At 40.8% G+C, this 21,377-nt stretch overlaps 1 protein-coding gene across 1 annotated transcript in view; it reads right to left on the reverse strand.

The window, feature by feature from the left end:
- Ryr2 (ryanodine receptor 2) overlaps window positions 1-21,377 on the reverse strand; it is a 588,770-nt gene that overhangs the window by 153,150 nt on the left and 414,243 nt on the right. The window contains exons 41-51 of the mRNA XM_077802933.1: window positions 20,650-20,923; window positions 18,825-18,939; window positions 17,345-17,477; window positions 16,119-16,222; window positions 13,121-13,256; window positions 12,437-12,623; window positions 10,733-10,838; window positions 8,713-8,833; window positions 4,942-5,111; window positions 3,436-3,656; window positions 1,431-1,521 (exon numbers count right to left, since the gene is read on the reverse strand). Coding sequence (XP_077659059.1) covers window positions 1,431-1,521; window positions 3,436-3,656; window positions 4,942-5,111; window positions 8,713-8,833; window positions 10,733-10,838; window positions 12,437-12,623; window positions 13,121-13,256; window positions 16,119-16,222; window positions 17,345-17,477; window positions 18,825-18,939; window positions 20,650-20,923 — 1,658 coding nt within the window. The remainder of the gene's footprint in view (window positions 1-1,430; window positions 1,522-3,435; window positions 3,657-4,941; window positions 5,112-8,712; window positions 8,834-10,732; window positions 10,839-12,436; window positions 12,624-13,120; window positions 13,257-16,118; window positions 16,223-17,344; window positions 17,478-18,824; window positions 18,940-20,649; window positions 20,924-21,377) is intronic.

Raw genomic sequence — 21,377 nt, forward strand, 5'->3', positions numbered from 1 at the left:
TCATTTTGTTACAGGGGTCAAAGGGTCCATCTAATGCCTGCTGCTTGACCAGTGGCAGCTGATTTCAAAATTGACATACTCTTCCCTTTCTTTTCTCCCTCTCCTACTCCTTCACCCTGCAAGAAACAAGATTATCCTTATTCCATTTCTAGGCCAAGTTATCTGTCCTTTGGACCACTGACCACAGGAAAAAAGAAATCCAGACTTTGGGACTGGCACCAGCGAATCTCTCTTTGGAGGCTACCACCTGGATGTGAATGATGACTCCTGTCATGCACACCTGGAATTCAACCATTGTGCCCTCTGTTGAAAAGCCCACCGCTCCACCTGGCAGTGAGAATCACAGCCTCTGGGACAGGAGCGTGTGTTCTCCTTTGCTAGAAAATCAGTAGATATCCTTCTCCTTTTCCCTCAAACCTCATCCTTGTTATTGGACTGGCTTTGGGGTTAAAGACAGAACTTTTAGTGTCTGTCTCCCTTTCCATCATAATCTAATTTGTTTAGAAGGAAGTATCTACAACGTAAATTGTATTACATGAAGATAAAAAGTCACACTGTATATTTTATCAGCTATCTTTCAGCTTATTTGCAATAAGAATATTTTTCTTGACAAGGCCTACTCTACATGGCAGAAACTATGAAAATGAGATTTTGAGCAAGGATATAATCTACTTAATTAATTTACCTAGATTTATTATCCCAAATCAATTATCATAGATGAAATTGTTTCTGCTAAATAACCAGGGGTCCTTAGTATACCAGATTAAAGAAAAAAAAAAAAAGACTCATACATGTCCCCAACCTCTCTACAGTGCTGTTCCTGGGTGGTCCCAGGGAAAGACAGACACCTACTAGATGTTACTCAGAGTGGTCACCTGGAAAAGTACTGCTCTTTACCATACAACCTTGATACACAGAGACTCTCCTGAGTCTAGATTATTATACTAAAGGATAGGAAAATACTCAGAAAGTAGGTAGAACAGAATGGGACCTAATCATGTATTGTCAGTGACTTTTCTATACCGTGTAACAAACTAACTGTACACACACACACACACACACACACACACACACACACACACAGAGGTTACCTTCCAACCCTGTAAAATGATATATGGAAACTGCTATGTAGTTACCAACTTAGAAAAGGTCTGCTAGTGATACTCTAGGCTAGGCCTATGACCATGCCTTTCCGCTTAAGAATATCTTGGCTTATCTTTTCCTTGTGTCCTTTTCCCCACTGCATTTCATGAAAACCAATGTTCAGAATCCTATGACCTTTATTGATTATTTCAGGCTGATGCGTACACTTCTATAACTTATGTAGCCGTTTCAACAATTGGGAGAAATTTCCCAGCATCAAAGCTCAAACAGGCTAATAGCAGGAAACAAAATCAGAGGCAAAAGCAATCAAATAACCACACACTCACCTTGAGAGGCATCTTTGCATGTTCGTTTAATAAGGGGACATCAAATACCAATCTTCTCAGCAAGTGCTGCATCATAGAAGGCCTCAACTGGCTGTTGGAACAAAAAGAATTTTAATAATGGAGACACATAAGTTTACACTCAGTAGCCAATTCATTAGACCAAACCTTTTAACCAAGAACCTCCACTTTGTCCCCCTTCAGATGGCATCATTAGGTGCTGACCCTCATGCTAGCCAGCAGTGACTCTGAGACTGAGGGGGGCTGACAACCATTACTGCCTAGTGGCATCATAGCGGTACATCCTAGTAACACATGGCTCCATGTGCATTTGAACAAACCTATTGTGCTGCAGATGTGCAAAGCACAGCACACAAATCATGCCCCACCCCGTGCGTGACACCGATGATGGTGACAAATGTTCTTCCACTGCTTTTGTAGGTACAACGCTTTCCCCTCTTATCTTGGAGTGCACCTCCTCTACTTCATGTCAACAGCAGAAAGGTGATGGAACAGCACGGCATGTTGTGCTGGCAACTGCCTGAGGGACTGGGTCTCTTGACTGCATCAAGAGGCTGCACTGGGCGACAGGCCTACAATATTCTAGGTTAGCGCAAGTATGCTCTTCACAAGGCACGGGATCCCCAGCAAGGCACTGCTCAGAATGCATCCCAGTTGCTGTACAAGGCCTGACTGTAGTCCAGCCTAGGTAGGTTGCATTTCCAGCTCAGCTCCAGATCTGAAGACCAACCCCCGCTGCTACAGGAGATCACTCTTCCTTCCCTCCCTTCCCAGCCACACAACTGCAGCCTTCAGAAAGAGGGTGTTCAGGAACAAAAGTGAGGAAAAAAACACTGAGACAGCAACTCAACAGTGGCAGAGGGAGAAAGAACCAATGAGCAGTGAACAGCCTTGTCTTGGCCGACATCAAGTGCCCCACTCTGCTTCCTGGTTAGAAAAATCCTGTGGGGAGTGGGAAATAGCTTTGCCAGCTACTCTTCTAACACAGGATTGATATCTAGAATATAAAAAGAACTCAAACAATACCAAAATATTAAAAACCCAATTGATAAATGGGCAAGTGAATTAAACACACACTTCTCAAAAGAAGAAATACAAAAGCCCAACAAATACATGAAAAATGTTTAATATCTTTAGCAATCAGGGAAATGCATATCAAAACTACACTGAGATTTCTTCTCACACCAGTTGTAATGGCAGTCATCAAGACTACAACAATAATAACTGCTGGAGAGGATATGGAGAAAAACAAACACTTTTACACTTCGGGATTGTAAATTAGTATAACCACTATGGAAATAAGTTTGGAGAATCCTCAAAAGACTAGTCATAGAACCACCACACGACCAGCAATATCACTCCTCAGTATTTACCCTGAAGAATTAAAGTCATCATAGCACAGTGATCCATGCATACCATGCATACCCAAGTTTATAGCAGCACAGTTCACAACAGCAAAACATGGAACCAGCCTAGGGGTCCATCAGTGGACAAATGGATAAAGAAAATATGGTATAAATACACAATGGAGTTTTGTTTAATCATAAAGAAAAGTGAAATTGTGTCATTTGCAGGAAGATGGATGAAACTAGGGACCATTATGTTAAGCAAACTAAATCAAAGCAAAAGGTTGAGGGTCATGTTTTCCCTCATACATGAAAGGTAACAAGGAAAAAGGAAAAGAAAGTGGGAGGGAGGTGACTCATGAAAATCAAAGGGAGATCAGTAGAGGAAAAAGACTAAGGCATGGGAGGTGAGGAAGGAGGAAGGAAGGGCTGGAGAATGATACTGGCCAAATTATATTGTTATATTGTGTATTGTGTGCACATATCAAAATGTAACAACAAACACCATCAGTAAATACAACTAAAATGCACTAATCTTTAAAAAAAGAAAAACCCTGTATGGTTGGTATCCTGAGCTCATCCTAGAGAATGAAGAAAGAAGGAAGTTAGTTTTAAATGAATGGAGTTAGTTGCCCACTTACCCACAGATGGAGAGCAAGCACACTTCTATGGAGTCCCGCTGAGCTTTGGTGAGCGAGCAGCCCTTAGAGAGCCTATACACGGTATGCAGCAATGAGTCGATGAGGGACGCATGGTGCTCTGTCCCAGCAAAGAGGGGAGCACACCTTGTCAGCAAAGGCAAGACAGCTGTGCAAAGGTATCGATTGAGGGCCAAGGCCATGTCTGTTGCACTCAGAGCAGCCTGAAAGGGAAGCAGAGAGCACACAGCCATTTGTGCTTTCTATTGGGAGAAAGTTTTGAAAGGAATCCACAAATTGACCCTTCACTCTCTGGAAAATGGCTACATCATGAAAACAGAAATGCACTCAGGTGGATCTTTAAATGTGATTCACGTGATCTTTGTCACTAAAACCAATCAACTATCAATTGATAAGTAGATACAAATGAATGAAATGATATCCACCTTCTCCAAAACCCAGGAGGGTCCATCCAGGTTCTATCACAGAACATCCACATGGTCTTAGACATGAGCACTTTCCTGGGTTAGGGAGGAGGCTCATTTTCATTCAGTTCTTCTATTCAGAGTCTTTCTGAATTCTGTTTATTAATATTTTTTTGTATTCATGGACTGGGGATGTGGCTCAAGCGGTAATGCACTCGCCTGGCATGCTCGGGGCGATGGGTTAGATCCTCAGCACCACATAAAAATAAAAAATAAAGATGTTGTGTCCACCGAAAACTAAAAAATAAATATTAAAAAATTCTCTCTCTTTCTCTCTCTCTCTAGAAACAATATTCATATTTCTGTGTCCATCAGCATCTATAACCAAAACTTATCTACTGTTCAGGGCAGAATGTCATGTGAACACTCAAGAAAGACAAAAGAACTTTACTTTTCATTTTATGATTCCACAGGCATAATTTCATAGAAGGGCTATTGTCAACTTGAGGTCCAGCTTCCCCCCAAATCAAGATGACCCATTTAATTGATTAAATAAATAAAATGTATACTAGGGTAACATTTGAAACTTCAGCTTATTCCACCATGTTTAGAGAGAGATGTGTTTACACTGGCAACAACAGGTCCTCCATGTGGGGTGCATATTCAGGACAGATTTTAGCCAAACTGCACCTCAGCAAATGAAAATATCAGGTTGCCGTTATAACTGATAAGACTCAACAATGCCCATTAAATCCTCTTAACACTTTGTTTCCATTGAGAAGCATAACTGGGCCAGTTTAGAGGTTAGTACTCAACAGAGGTCAATAGGAGCCACTGTGACCTTCCCCAAGTTGGGTTATGTGAACCTCTTAGAAGTCCCACAGCACTAATCAAAATTTCTATGACACTCTCGAGGCTATTCAGTGAATCCTTTGTAGACATAGTCTATTTTGTTTTATTCACTTAATGCTTCCTAAAAATAAAACAGGCATGCAGCAAACTCTTTGCCAATGAGAGAGTGAGTGTATCTGTAAGGCAGCAGCTGCGCAGCCCAGAGGGAGCCAGCCAATGCTCCAGGACGTACCGTGTCTAGAGAAGCAGCAGCCCGGAGATCTGGCAGAAAGCCAACCTCGAGAAGGTGGAGGAGGAAATCTTGCACCTCAATCCCATAGACCCTGTCAAGGAACAAAACCATGGCTGCCTTGTGATCTGGGCAAAACCCCGCAGACATGTCAGGTTCCACCACATTCCCATCTAAAAGAGAGAAGGCGACACGCAGGTGTCAATGGCTGGGAGGCTCATGTTTTAAGTAAAGTTAGCAATGAAACAGTTCCCTGATCTACTGCCCTCAAGTAGGCATGCAGCCACCCAGGGACAAGCAGTACAATCAAAGCCTGGAGTCAGGGAAACGTCACTTGGGTTCCTGTTTGCTAAGTGCATACTCAATAAAGACAGCCCTACACTAGAGATGAGGAGGGAATGGAAGGCATCTGTGAGCCCCTTGGAAAACTCAGAAAAGCTGAAATATAAAGCAGGCTTTCCACTCTTGCCAAGGACAGACTTTAAAACATCAATAAAGCTTAGAGATCCCTGTGTGATCTTTTTGGCACACCTATGTTGCTGTGGCTTAGAATAATCACCAAAGGATAAATCAACACCATGAAACCAGCATGACTGCCATGAGGTGTGTGCCATTAGTCCCAGCAGCAGCAACTTCATTTAGAACCCTGAGCCGCATGGCTCCTGCTGTCCAGGGTCACTAGTGATGCCCACCCATAGGAGCAAGTCCTGTAGGTGCACAGGTTGGGGACCACTCCTATGCACAATTATGAGACTGTGTGCCAATTAAAATACTGGAGAGCTAATCTGCTTCCTGTATGACCCTATGGTAATTACGCCACCCTGGTGCACTGTAAGATTCTGGAAATAATATCACAGGGTTTGGAACAGGGAAGCAAGGTTAAAGGAAGAAGAGCTCAGGGGAAGACCACGCAAGACCAGAACCATTCTGAAAGGATAAAATGAAACTTTTTTCCTGTTTTCACTTGTGATTGATGAATGAATTTTACATTTGGATCAGAAAAATGAACAAATAATGTCTTAAAGGAAATTGAAGAACAATACTGAATAGCTTCTACTCCTTATAATGGTACTAATCCCTATACAACTACTACTTTCCTTGCCTTGGAAGCACAATAGCTCTTACTGGTGCAGTTTCAGATATGAAGGTAGCAATGCCACCAGCATGATCACACACCACTTCCAGTCCTACCACCAGGCTGGAATGCACTCCTATAACAGGAGATGAAAGCTGACTTTCAGAGAAGGAAAGCACTTGTCCAATGTTGTACTCTTAGTAATTAGCAGAGTTACAACCAAAGCCCATTTAACCTTCAGTTTACATCTGTATACTCTCACTTTCAAATAAAAATCTATATAAAATTCTGGTTCAATTTGCCTAAAACTCACATTATGAGTAATTTAAATTTAAATAGGATGCTACTATTTACAGAGAGTTGTGCCTAAAGGAGAAAAGGAGCCACTCAGTGATTTTAATGAAAGTCTTGCCTTCCAGACTCTTCTTCAAGTATACATTCAGCTCAATGAACCCCAAAGCTACACCTCCTGGGGCTCCAAGTGCATCGATTTGTGTCTCCTGCTGTTTTGTTTTCACCATTTCCCCAAACATACTGCGACAATAGTGTGATTCTCACACTTGGGGAGCATCTGATCTGGAAGGAGGTGCGCCTGTGCATTGGCTTCCCTGGGGCACCTGCTACACCTGAGCTCTTCATCCACCTGAAATTATAGCCTCAGAGAGGCTGCCCAGACCTGCTGGGCCAAGAGCTGCAGGTAGTGGGTTTGTCCATCAAGTCTTCTAGACTCCCCCTTTTTTCATGATTATTCTGGGGCACACTCTGTTTCTAGAATGAATGGGATAGAAATGTTTGAGGAATGCCTTAGCTAATACTAAGAGGTGAAGAAGTCCTTAGAGGTAAACCTCACACGCTAAGTACAGAATATAGAAGAACCTAAATTACTAATGCTTGGAGATGTATCAGAGCCCACTGACTTGTCACTGAAACAGATGAGGGGACACTGATGGCTTAAGGTTTTCAGGGGAATGTGTGAGCACTGTGGCTTACAACTGTACAGGTCTCCAAAGAAGGTGAGAAAAGGAAAATGATCAGTGACCAATGGACTGCAGCTGTAAAATCAACTTCTACTGTGACTGTGAGAGTTTTTTATATACAAACCTCACTGTACATCCATGAAGACAAACATGACTAATCAGTAAGATTAGAGTGGGGAGAACAGCAATCCCAAACCCGTCAGGGGTGGTGAAGGCAGGTGCCTGGAGGACACAGGAGGGAGGAGGCTGCAAGCCATGTAAAGGGCCCCTGTGCGTACTCACAGCCCACCACAGTGACACCTGGTTCCTACCAACACTATCATAGGGTTCAGCCCTCCCCATCTCCTAACCTGTGGCCACTGACTGTTCTTTGTCCTGTTGGTATCAGATCTGAGGCTTGCAATGTAGGGGAGGAAAAGATCTCTTATGAAAGCAAATGAACACGATTTAGAAGTGCCAGGAAGGCAGGTGGGGACCATCTAGAGATACAGGGAAGACACTGTCCCCCAGGTGGGAGCAGGTAAAGTAAGGGGACAATTTCGAGTCCCAGATTTACCTACAGTTATAATGTATATAGATTCACAGTGGCAGTTTGTGATTCCTGGAGGTGTGCAAGGTGAGCACACAGGAAGCTTCCCCATCTTGCAACCTCGTGGCTGACAAGCAGGGCAAACTCCCTCTGGCTGTATAGTAATTTCCTCCCTCTGGTGTTGGGGCACCAACAGCCTGCCTTCTTTAGGGTATAATCAATGAAAGGCAGATTATAGCTTGTGCTTCCTACATAATTACATTTTTGTTCTAAAACTAAAACTTTTATCTAAGAGTTTGGATAAAAATATACTATTATGTGCAAATTATATATACCATGGTCTAAGCCAACGTTAGACCACACTAGAACTAGCTTTTATCCTCCTTGGGTGTTGAAACATACTGAAAATCTAAGAGGCCTAGGCCTACCCACTACACATGAATACCTTACCCACTGAAAACTGAGCAATAGTGGAGTTTTAGAAAAGTGAAAAAAAGCACAAATGGAGATCTAACCTATCTTTTAGATGTCTCAAATAATACCCTGCAATCTTTCTAAAGTTTTCTCCTTCATCTTGAAAAGAACTCATTTCACAACACACAGGGAGTTTTTAAATCTCAAAGTCAAAAGCTATGATCAGTGCTTTGAAAAGAGTAGCACTACAAGAAAGCGATCCTGAGAACTATGAGGAAACATGAAGAAAGGCACCGAGGTCTGGAAGACAGAATGAGAACCAAGCAGGACGGGACACAGGAATGGGAGGGGTGCCTGTGTCCTCTTTTCTGGAAAGTACCTGAGATATCAGGTAAGAGAATGAGGATACCATTGGCAAAACAGTTGCTTAAAAACAATGAGAATGGAAAACATTTCATTAGAAAATACATGAGGGCTGGGGATGTGGCTCAAGCCTGGCATGCGTGTGGCCCGGGTTCGATCCTCAGCACCACATACCAACAAAGATGTTGTGTCCTCCGAGAACTAAAAAATAGATATTAAAAATTCTCTCTCTCTCTCTCTCTCTCTCTCCTCTCTCACTCTCTCTTAAAAAAAAAAAAAGAAAGAAAATACATGATACAGTTCTTTCTTTCTAAAAGAATCTCCAGCAAGGCAGCCAGGCTGTGACAACAGGGAAGGGATGCTGACACTGTCTTGCCAGGTCCTCCTGAGTCTCACAGAAGGGAAGGTGGCCTTACCTTTGGCAACTGTCGGCATCTGGAAAGTGATGCTAATGACTCCCACCAAGTCTCCCAGGGGAATCAGGGATCTCAGAATAGACCTGATTCTGATGGCTTCTCCCTTACCAGCATGAATCAACTGAGCAGGAAGAAAGACAAAGGGACATTAGAGTGAGTTTGTGAAGTCAACACTATAGTTTTGTTTAAGAAACTTCTAAGTATGGACATTGGGACAAAAGGTAATTTTCTATCAGGTATAGGTATAAAATTAGGCCTTTCTCAGAAACTATTTCAGGTTTACAGAAGGTATCTCCTTGCTCCCAATTTTCACTTACTTCAGCATATACCAAATTGTATACACTGTGGTCTAGGCCAACTGGTTTACCCATTAGAACCATAGTTTTTATTCGTTAGGTGTGAAAACACTGCAAATCCAATAGGTCTAGGAATGCTTACCCTCCATTACATGTAAATATTTCCTCATAACATGATCAATAACATAAAGCAATAATCATTACCTTAATCACTGAGCATACACTAACATTGACGATTGAGCTAGCCTCCTTCTTGTCTTGCAATAAGAAATTAATTGAACCTCCATCCATATTCCACCCGACTTTTCTCCAGGGTGGGAGGATGGTGGCCACAAATCCTAGGGGTCTCTTAGACTATCACTGGCTGGCAAAGTTCCCATGAGGGGAGTAGATCAGTGGAAAATCTCTCAGGCCATAGGATCCCTGACCCAGGACAGATATCTGCTTCCTGTAACACAGGGTGGGACCCCGAGCAGGATTTCTGACATACAGGAGGTCTACTGATGGCAAAGACGAATTACTTTCAGAATCAATAAAGTGATTGCTTATTAATTCACCCAGTACCCCAAACCACAGATGTGACAACAGAACGTTAATATGAATTCTATTTGGTTCCTCTGATCTTTTTCATTGAGATGGGAAAAAGAATGAGTACTGTGAGCATTAATTTTTTGCTTGTGATAACCTTGATAGCTTCTTTTTTTTTTGTGTGTGTGTGTGTGTGTGTGTGCAGTGCAGAACCCAGGCCCTCTTGCATCCTAGACAAATGCTCTACCACTGAGCATTACACCTGAGCCTCAAACAAATTTTTGATAATCTGTTCTCATTTACTAAAATTAAAAATATCCTTAGCACAACCTGTTTTTACAAAAATCAGATACAAGGTTCTAACATTCTAATATTTCTCTATCCTGTGATTCCTCTCTGCTCGTAACAGAAGAGTAGACCAAGTAAGTGTGAGCCTACAGGTGTGAAAGAGAGAGACAAAACCAAAACCAAACCAGAGAGATGGCAAGAGCAGGGGAGAAAAGTGTTGCGCCAGCAAGCCCCTCTGCTTGGTGTGCACCCGGTTTAAAAGTGAACCTGTAGTTCTGAACCCTTCTGTCCCAGTCCTGGTCAGTATAGTTCAAACTCTGGGTTGTTCCCTTCACAGATCATGAAGGTAATTTTTATTGCCACTGGGTAGCATTTTTTAAAAACACCAACAAGAAACTAAAACAGAATAAATTAAAATAAAGCAGAAAATAGCAGAATGTGTTCCAGAGTAAAAATATTATTCCAAGAAGCTCTAATTTCAACTTGGACAGAAAATTTGGGAGAATGCTCATCTCTGAAGGTCTAAATTCTACTTCCCTCACTGCAAGCACACCAAGAGCTAAATATGATACTTAGAAATCAACTCAGTGGAAAGATATTTCCTCTAAGAGTAAAGAAAATTGTGAGGTGAAAATGTACTCTTTCCTTCTTAAAACTGAGGGAGGCTCTCTGAGTTTTCAGACATAGGAGTGACTAAATACTCTATTAACTGAAACGTCATTACTAATTTTTACAGCCAACAAGACATTTCCAACTAAACAAACACTCACTCAGCAATTAGGCTGCAGCCACTGCTCTCAGTGGGTATGGAAATTATGGGTTTGGGGTTCTGTAGGGATCTTTACCAGCCGTGGATGTCTTAACACAGATCAAGCAGGATTGCTGCTCCTGAGTCCCCAGGCACTCACATGCATCTCAGGGGCACAGCGCCCCAGGAGGTCAATCAAGGCTGCATAAAAGGTCATGATGGCGTTCCCCATGTGGATGGTGTCATCTTCCTCCTCTTCTGTGTCACTTTCATGGGTTTTCCAAAAGAAACAGAAAACAAACGGGGTAATTGACATTCACGTTTATCATACACGTCTCAGAAGAAAGGCACCTGTGTGGCAGCACGTTCTTGTCCCACTGAAACTTTTCATAGATATTCTAAATTTACAGGTTGACATTTTTAAAGGAAAACAGCAATGAGTTAGGAGGTGAGATTCTACTGCCAAGAACACACCTGCAGGAATGTTAGTATTAATGTTCCTTCAAAAGGGAAAAGGAAGAATTGCTAGTTTGATGGATTCTGCTCAATTTTAGTGGCAACATGATAAAAAAGAAAATAACTGATGGAAGGACTGATCCTGAGCCCACTTTTTAAGTCACACACACATAGAGGTGTCTCACAAGGTAACACATGCAAGCCACCCAGAACAGTGCTCAGTCCAAAGTGAGTACTTTAGAAATTTCGTTTCATAAACTCACCCACCCCTATGGTAATGACCCTCCTCCTCACCTCCCCCAAATAACCCAGCATTCTCCCTCCCCATCTCTGTGAAGAAAATATAAATATTTCATTATTTTGATGAAGAGGCACAAATATGGATGGCCCTGGAGGTTCCCAGTTCTCCACCTTGGTAACTCAGCAGAGGCTGCCTTAGCAGGAAGTGGCAGTATGCAGAGTGATGTGAGGCCTCTGCTCATACCTCATTCCTCAGGTGCAAACATAGTGTGGTGCCCAGACCTCTGGGTACATTATCTACTGTGAGAGAATCTTAGGGTTCCCTATTCCTCCAATGCTAATAAACAAGCAGCATGGTGTAGGGGCGGATGCTCATTTCTGCTCTTGGTACATTTTCAGGCTTGAAATTCAGCCATAGTGTGAATAGCACATCTGTCCTTGGTTTGCATGTAGAAGAATATGGGTTTGCAGGACTGCATGCACGCTACCACACTTCTGCTTGAAAATCTGCCCGTGAGCCATGTGTTTGGTCTTACCACTGAGGCTATCAGTGTCAGTACATGAAGGAGGACATTTACCTCCACAATTTAAGAACATAAAGGCACAGATAAACAGCAAGCCTGGATGACCTTCGTCCATGCTGGAACCAAGTATTAGCACTGTCTAATGGGGAGAGATGTACGACAGGGACCACCTTCTAGCTCTGACTCCAATATCTTGAGCAGCATTCCACTCATCAGAGTGACATCTTTTCTCTTTGCCACCATATCCATTTGTTCCAGTTCCCACTCTCTTGTTAAAAGTCTTTTTTTTTCTGCGAGCATTGTAAGAACTCATTTGAATTCCCTTGCCACTGAACCCTAGTCCAGTCCCACATGCTCACTTCCCACCTGCCCAGCTTCCCAGGAACATGTGCAAGATGCATTATCCATCCCCCTACAACACAAGCTTCTCTACTAAATCCACTCAGTCTTCCCCAACAATCTCTGCTCATTCAACCTCTTCCATCAGTAAACTCCTTCTATTCTTACCTATATGGGACATTTTATTTTCAATGGGAGAAGTCATCAGTATCAGAAACAATATTTCAATATATAGAATGCCAAATGTATTCTGTGAACTTCACCAAGTAGCATACTGTACATGAGAGTGTGCATATGAGACCTACAGGGTTTTGCTGGATCCGCTTGTTGGAGAGGGGCCATCTCGGGAAGGATCCTCAGCTATTTTTATGGCTTCTTCCATGGCTGCAAGAAGACCATTCCCACCTTCCCCTCTCAAAGCAGGACCGAAGCACTCAGGCCTCCTAATGAGCAATCTCACCACGACATTTGCATTTTCTTCCACACTCTCCCCTAAATTCAAAAGAGGGACATAAACAATCATGGGTTATATAGAAGCTCTGAGCAAATAAATTTTAAGACAATCAGTTCTTATTCAAAGCAATAAGTTAAACTCAAGAACGATTAGAAAAGCCAAAACTTAACCCAAATCACTAGCTTTATAATACAAAGCACAATTTCTTAATAGTTAAGATTATTTAAGAAAATCACTATAGAGGCACAAACTACTCATTCTCATTGACTAATTATGGAAAAAGATGTCTTAACCCTAATTATTAGAATCCAATTTAAAATTTTGTAAGAATTTAAGTACCTAAAGATTTTAATTTAAATGATGAAAGCATTATCCATGCAAATTTTGTACAATAAATGATTACTACTAAGAAAACCTTCTGAGAATAAAATGCATGATTTCTCTAATAGCATTCACTTTCTCCATGAAAATACAGGGATGAATTCTTATTTTCATGTATTTTTAATTAAAAAAAACTCAAGCAGCCTGGTCCTACCATTACAGAAGACAGCAAATCTGAGGAAGTCAAGGTATCTCTCCCCCTCCACTGGATTCCACCCGATGTCTGGATAACCCTTGGTCACCAGCATCTGGCAGCTCTGCAGGCCACAGCCAGCCAAATAGCGCACAACCTAGAAGCAAGGTGACAGGCAAAGATTGCCCTGTGGATGGAAGCATTAGAATTTACACTGGGCGTGGCATGTGACACCCTCAGAGCATGGTTTCAACAAGTGCAGCTTTGCAACGTCTTTTTAATCTCATGATAATCCACATGAATACCTTTAGCAAAACCTTAGATTTAAGAAATATTTAAATATAATAAAGTATGGTCATGAAAAATTTAAAAACCTGCTCTATGGAAGAACAATATTCTTAAACTTCATATCAATTGAGACCCTGATCTATAACAAGTATATTTCTTAAGTTTCAAGAAACATATGTCAAATGGCCTCTGGCGCAATATTGAAACAAAATCCAAGATAAGAAAAGACCTCTCTAAAATGCACAGATCTTTTAAAGAGGTGGATTATTTTGAAAACAACACATCAGTTAATGGGGGAGTGAATGTGAGGAGATGCACAGAGAGGAGGGAAAACCCAATATGGAGTCAAACATCCCACTTAAAATCAGAACCGTACTGCTCACCGGATTCCTCACTGGGAGCAAGCTATTCATGCATTTCAGGAACTGTTTCAGTGTCTAGAAAACTGGAGACAGGTTGAGCATCCTTCATTCAACAATCAAAAATCAAAAATTCTCCAAAATTAAAAATTTTGAGTGCCAACATGATGCCACAAATGGAAAAGTTCATACCTGACCTCAAACGACAGGCTGCAGTCAAAACTCAAGTGCACTCAAAGTATCTTAGGGAATCACCTTCAGGCTATGTGAACAAAGTGTTTAGAATTGGGTCCTTTCCAAAGAGATCTCATTATAGATAAGCAATATATCAATAGGAATGAAATTATTATCAATAGAAATCCATAACCCCAAAGTCTGAAACACCTTCAGGTCCAAGAATTTTAGGCAAGGAATACTCAACCTATATACTACCTAGTTTTCAGTACTGTTGAAAGTAGTGCATCCAAAATTTCTGCATAGCTTTACCTTTTAAAACATTTTGTTTTATATGAATGTTGGTCCCTTTTCAATATTTCATAAGAGATTCAGTTTTAAAAGAAATCCCCACAGAAGTCAACATCAATGGTAACACACTGTTATAGGAGCAATTTAGCATACAAAATTATGTATAGCTGAGGGTAAAGTGGTTTGAAAATAAGCAATATAGCTAAAAATGTGTATCAACAATGTGGAGGTAGAAGTGAGGTGCAATAGAGCCCTCTATTTAAAGCAGGAATCCAATGAGCTCTGAGAGATGCATGCAGCTGTAAAAAACACCCTACAGCCAGGATACAGAACATATCTATCATTCTCCCAAGGTCCCCTGTGCCGTCTGCAGTCCCTTCCTCTCTACACATCCAGCCCCAGATGATCCCATAAGATTATAACCACTAGTGAGGCTGAGCCGTCACAGTATGTGTGAGCACACTTTAATGCCAGGCACAGTGGCACACACCTGTATTCCCAGCAACTCAGGAGGCTGAGGCATAATGATTCTGAATATAATGCCAGCCTCAGCAACTTAACAAGGCCCTAAGCAACTTGGTGAGACTGTTTCAAATAAAAATAAGAAGGGCTGGGGATATGGCTCAGTGGTTAAACAACCCTAGGTTCAATCCTGCTACCAAAAAAAAAAAAAAAGCTGTGTATATACATAAAAAGTATTCATATAAATACCAATAAAATAAAAATGGGCATTTACATATGTGTGTATGTATGTATAAATGGAATATACAAATATATTGTCAACTGTGGAGATAAAGTAGCAAAGGGTATAAGAAGAGCTTAAGGAAGCAGGACAGAGGTCTCAACTTAAAAATCAGGGACATGGAAGAGCTGATCAAGAAGGTGACAGTGAAGCCACAGCTGGAAGGACATCTGTAAAAGAGCCATAAACCCCTGGAGTGACGATATAGTACATGAAGTATGGAACAGCAAGTGCAAGGCCAGGAGACGGGCACACCAACCACAAGAAGGAGGTAGGGCAGGAGGGACAGCTGCAGGGTGTGAAGTTGCTGATGTGTGGGTCGGACAGCAGAGGAGCTGGGGCAACACCTGCGGGTTTTACTTAGAGGGATAAAGGCACACGTCAGAGTGTCAGAGTGTCCTTTTAAATGGAACACTTTGGCTGCAAAGGTGAGAACAGACTCTAGAGGGACAGGGAAGGCAGAGGTGGCCACTTGGGACACTACTGCAAGGGCACTAGAGGGACAATCTCTACACACTGGTTAGCAAACATGTGGCTAAATGCGCTCAGAGTGCGTGGCCAGAGTGCACAGCTGAAGCCTTGTATTGGGATACACAAATGCAGTCCTCAGTCACAATCACGTATGACATGTTTAAACAACCTTTTAAAAAACTGAAACTGCCAGGAGGCTGAGGCAGGAGGGTCCCAAGTTCAAAGCCAGCCTCAGCAAAAGTGAGGGGCTAAGCAACTCAGTGAGACCCTGTCTCTAAATAAAATACAAAATAGGGCTGGGGATATAGCTCAGTGGTCCTGTGTTCAATTCCCAGTAAACATCCCTTCCCCACCAAAAAAAAAAAAAAAAAAAAACCCTGAAACTGTGTCATTGAAGCAAAAGTCATAGCAAACACCATGAAAAGGCAGAACATCCAAGAACACAGATGAAGTTGATTCCTTTTCATAGAAAACAATTGTCATCAGAGGAGATACCACATCTTAAAACTTTTTGATCTCTGACTAACCATAAAATAATGTGCAAAAGGATTAAAATGCAATACCTATTACACAGCAAGACTATTCCATAACCCTACTAGAAATGTAACATAGCCATTCACATTTAAGCAGGCCTGAGGAAGAGCTGTGAACAAGCCTCATTCCCTCAGACACACAGGGCAGGAGTGGGGCTCACCTTCTCCAGATCTGGCTCCCGCAGAGCGAGGGCAAGCTCATTGTTATCCATCACCGAGGCTGCTGCCACGTCCAGTGGCGTTGAACCTCTCATAGCCGGTGAGGCTGATGCAAAAAAAGGTGAAATAAAACCTGAATTGTGCTGTAACTATGAACTCTACATAAAAATACTCTAATTTTTAAAATCTAATTTCCATACAGAATGCACCAATCTAAAACAATCAACAAAGTTAGTTTCTATTTATTTTTGACAAATAAAATTATGTGTATTTATTGTGTACATGTTTTGAAATATGTATTCATTGTGGAATGACCCAACTGGTCTAATTAAAATATACATCCCTTCAGATATTTATCACTCTTTGTGATGAGAATCTGCTCTCTTAATGATTTTTGAGATTACAATACATTGTTACTAACTCCAGTCACCGTGTTATACCCAGATCTCTTGAACATATTCTTCCTGTGTGCAATGTGGCCTTTGGCCAACATCTCCCCAATATCTCCTCATGCCCTGGTGACCAGAATTCTACTCTCTGCTTCTATGAGCTTGACTTGTTCAGATTCTACATGTAAGTGAGGTTCTACAGCATGGATCCTTCTGTGCCTGGCTTTTTTTCACTTAACCCAATGTCCTCCAGATCCATCCACTGTCACAATTTATAGGATTCCCTTCTGTTTGAGGAGGCATAGTATTACACTGTGTTTATATCCCACATTTCCTTTACTCCCTCATCTGCCGATGGACACTGACGCTGATTCTTGCAACTGTGAACACAGAAGAGCAGACATCGCCTCAAAAGATGACTTCCCTACCCTGGACATATACCTAGAAATGAAAGTGTTAGACCATGTGGTAGCAATATTCTTACCTTTCTGCAGACCCTCCAAACTGTCTTCCATAATGACTGTACTAATTTAGACTTCTTCCAACAGTGTACCAGGGTTCCTTTTTCCTCTCATCCTCTCTAAAACTTTTTTTTTCTTTTCTATAATAGCCATTTTAATAGGTATTAGGTGATATCTCATTATGGTTTTAATTTGCATTTCTCTGAGTAGTGATGCTGAACATTTTTTCATATACCCCTTGGTCATGTGTATGTCTTCTTTTGACAGTATCTATTCAGATCCCATGCCATATTAACATGAAGTTGTATTTTTAAATGAGGTCTGTACACTAATTTTATCTTAAAGATTAAATAAAATAAAAGTTATACAGTTGCTTACCAAGACCAACACTGCTGTTCTCCAGTAAATAACTGAGATGATCAAACATGGCTTTTTGATTCTGCCGACTTATTCGACAGAAATAACAGAGAAAGCGACAACAGTTGGCCACCATCTTGGGAAAGGTAATCTCCTACAGAAAGGATGTTTGATTAGTCACTGAAAGCAAGCAATCTCCATAAAACTGAGTACAGATGTGGGGGTCTCGGTCACACTGTCCATCCGTCTGTCTTCGTGCACCAAACATCAGATATAGGTGGCCTTCAAATACACGGCCTACGAGCCACCTAGTCCTTGGGCCAATGAAAATCAAGCCCAGCACCAACTCAGAAACCTCCCTATCACCATCAGGTTGAATCTAGAATTCATCTGTATCACTGAGGGCTGCCTGAGCCTCACTTAGGAATCAGCTGTGGTTCCTGACTATTACCAACAGCTGTGGTTCCCTGGGAAACTAAACAACCTCTTTGATTCTGTTTAGTAAAACTGGGATAATATGGATACTAATACTCGAGGGAGGGAAGGGAGAGGACACATTAAGAAAATTTCTGAAAAACACATAGTTCAGAACTTGAAACCTCGTAACAGGGTTATTATTAACATTATTATTACTATCATTATTATTATTACTGAGAATCTGAGGATTCACAAGCTCCCTGACTTGCACACCACTTGCCTGCAGAGAGGAGTCCACTGATCAGAAGACCTGCCTGGTGGGCCCATCAAACATACACAAACATCCCCCCAGATGATCCCTGCAGTCCTTCCTTAACAGAAAATACAGGGACTATATATGCAAATAATGAATTTAGTACTAAAAATAGCATGTATATGAAATTATAATTTATAAGCCCAACTGGTAGACACACTGATCATGGGAAATATGACTTGTTCCCATAACATATAAGATGCATCTTGAAATTTATAATATAGAAAAATATACTGCACATAAAATTATACTGATTTATATCAAGTTATTTATTATATTACTCTATCAGTTTGCTTTTCCAGAACTTTGTTTTAAATTTTAGTCACTTAGAAGTTTACTTTTCTGTCTCACAACACATACTTTCTAGAGGATCACTGCCCAGTACTGATTTGATTCAGGAATTTATTGGACCCAACCAGGATCCAGGCCAGGAGCAACAGTAGGGTCTGAAGGACATGCTTGTGTTAGATTTGTAATGTGATGGGACTAGACTTAAAATTAAAAAACAAATTAATATAGTATTAATTTTTGGCATTTCCAATATCCCCCAAATGAGAATAATTATAAAGTGTAAAATAGAAACTTTTATCAACATTAAGAAAATAGTAGTAGTATATCTAACTTTCCAGTCTCTAAGGTTTCTATGTATTTTTTTAAAAAAGCAGTATTTCAAAGAGGATTTAAGAAATTCTCATTCTCATGAATTTTCTGGAATCCGTGTACTCTAGATTATGCTAAATAGCACTCCAAGAATCAAAGATTTTCCTTTACCTTGGATTCCCCACCTCCGAGGACATTGACCATGACCTCCATCACTGTCTCATGCATCCCAAGGGCCCTCATGAGATTCGGGTGCTGGTAAAACACTTTATTGTTCATGATATCCCTGCAAAGGACAATAGAGGCATTGAAGAGAGCAGAGTGCTTAGAGAAAAGCTTAAATGGACATTGTCCTGATATTTTAATAAGTCTCTAGAAATAACTTATGTGCATGAAAAGCAAAAGTGATCATAGTTGCACCACAAACTTTAATGAGGGCAATTGAGTTTTCCTTAAAAATATTGATAACCTACCCAAAGTACCATACAAGTTGTCTATTCTTTTCAGTGACAAGAAACATTAAATATGTGGACTTTAGTTCCATGAAACACATTTCAGACACTTATTCCTAATTTTATGGATATGCAATCATGTATTCAACTTTATTTTGTACAGAAACAATAATCAATATTGTACATTTTAAATAAAAATTCCTATATAAATTGACATATAGGTATCTCTGGTTTACATATACATGCTATTTTTACTACTAAATTCAGTATTTGCATATATAATCACAGTAGTGTTAATTTTTGCTATATTCATGATATCATTCTGGTGAAATGCTTGAAAGTAAGCATATTCTTCAAGAGAAACTGAATATGTATGAATTCCAGGTACAAGTAACCCAGCTCACTAAAATGGGCCCTTGATTTAAAGAAGTAGAGGCAGATGATATGTAAAGTGATTCATATCATTGTTACTGCATTAAATATTACTGCAACGTGTGTGTCAAGGTGTTTGTCAGGATCATGAAGTTCATCAAGTAGTATTACTGATACTTCTGTTCACTAAGTTCTGTATAGAACTTCTCATTTACAATTCCATCAAAAATAAAATCAATGCATTTTCTAGAAAAGACATTTGCTAGCAAGAAAATAACACAAAGCCTTCAAGACAACAGATGGCTCTTCACCTGACACCTTAATTGAATGGCTCACTTGCTCATTTTTTTATCATATGATAAATAGTAGTTATCGAGTTTTAAGTAGATGTATGATTCCACTCCCCAATAGACAGGTTGTCCTTTGAGGGAAACATTTCTAATACCACAAAAATTAGAATTTTATTTAAATTTTTATTAGTGTAAAATGGTGGTTTTAGTATCATTTTGAGTCTGATCACTAATGACTCATAATATTTTGATGTGTTCATTGAAGAAAGACAGCAACCTCTATTTCCTGGAAGACTTTCCTGTTTCTTTGGTTGAGATGAATATGAGGGAGGCCTTCTCCAGATGGGTTTAAATATTCAGACTCACGCTCATGCAGCTGCACCGAGGACCACAACCTACTTGCGTGTACACTCTCCTCATCCTCCTTTGTTCTATTTGTATATTTATTCTAAGTGTGGAACCATCATTGTGAATTTGGAATAGAATCTTCCAGTTCATTTTCATCACTGTTAAATACTCAATGGGTTCACAAGCACCACAGTTTTGCTTTCCAAGTTTAAAATGTACATTAATAGTATTTAGCAACCTGCATTTTTACACCCGTATCTTCTTCCCTGGGGATTATTTCTGAGTCTGTCAAGGAGTAACCTGGTTATTCTATTTCACTGTTTGCCTTTCCCCCTCTAGGCTTCCTTCGCTGGTTTCAGTGTTTCTTTGGTTCTATTTCATTCAGTCAGCAGCTTTTTTGTCTCCTCCTCTTGGTATTTGTAAGACCATCATACAGTCCAAACAGTATGTTTACATCCACACACCTACTGTACTGGATCAAAGTCGGAAGAAAGAGGTTTATAAGATAGAATGTTGCCAGGTTAAATAACTTACCCCAACCCACGAATCATAAGCTTCTCCTCCTCTTTGCCCATTCGCACACTCAGCAGAGAACGAATCTGACCGAGAGATGCCAGCAGGTTGATGGTGTCCTCCACAGAGACGCCATTGATGGTGTAAGTCTTTGGCAGTGCCCGGACCAGACCCCCTATGCCATCGTATTGACGATGCAGCAACACAAACATGGCCCTCACCAGCTCAGGGTCCTCAATGACTGACTCCTGGGCCCACCGAACCATTGTCTCAGATATCAACTGCTGAAGAGTGGCTGCAAAGTCATGTTGGGAATGTTCAAGGGGAAAAAACAGAAGAGAAGACATCAGTAGGACCTTTCAGCACCACATGACACAGCCCCAAGCTGCCACCTCTATTATAAGGCTAGGAATATTCTTCAAAGGAAATGAACTTCATTTAAATATTACCTGCACTTCAAAAAGATCAGTTTTAGTGAAGCAAGGACAAAAATAATAAACTCTTCTTTAAAAAACCATTTTTATAATTGAACAAGCCATTTCAAATTTGCAACTAATTTTCCAAACTTAGCACTGATGGTCCACCAGTAATTGAAAGTGTGGCAACTGATACAAGGGGCCTGAACTTTTATTTCCTCTGTTCCACTGTTTCCCTTTCAGAAGGTCTGACATTGAACTCCTACAAAGGTCAGTCACAGACATTCAGGAGGAAGGAGTTCATCTACTTGACTCCTTGGTTATGCAATACTA

This window comes from Urocitellus parryii, chromosome 9 (assembly GCF_045843805.1).
Source record: "Urocitellus parryii isolate mUroPar1 chromosome 9, mUroPar1.hap1, whole genome shotgun sequence".
NCBI lineage: Eukaryota > Metazoa > Chordata > Mammalia > Rodentia > Sciuridae > Urocitellus > Urocitellus parryii.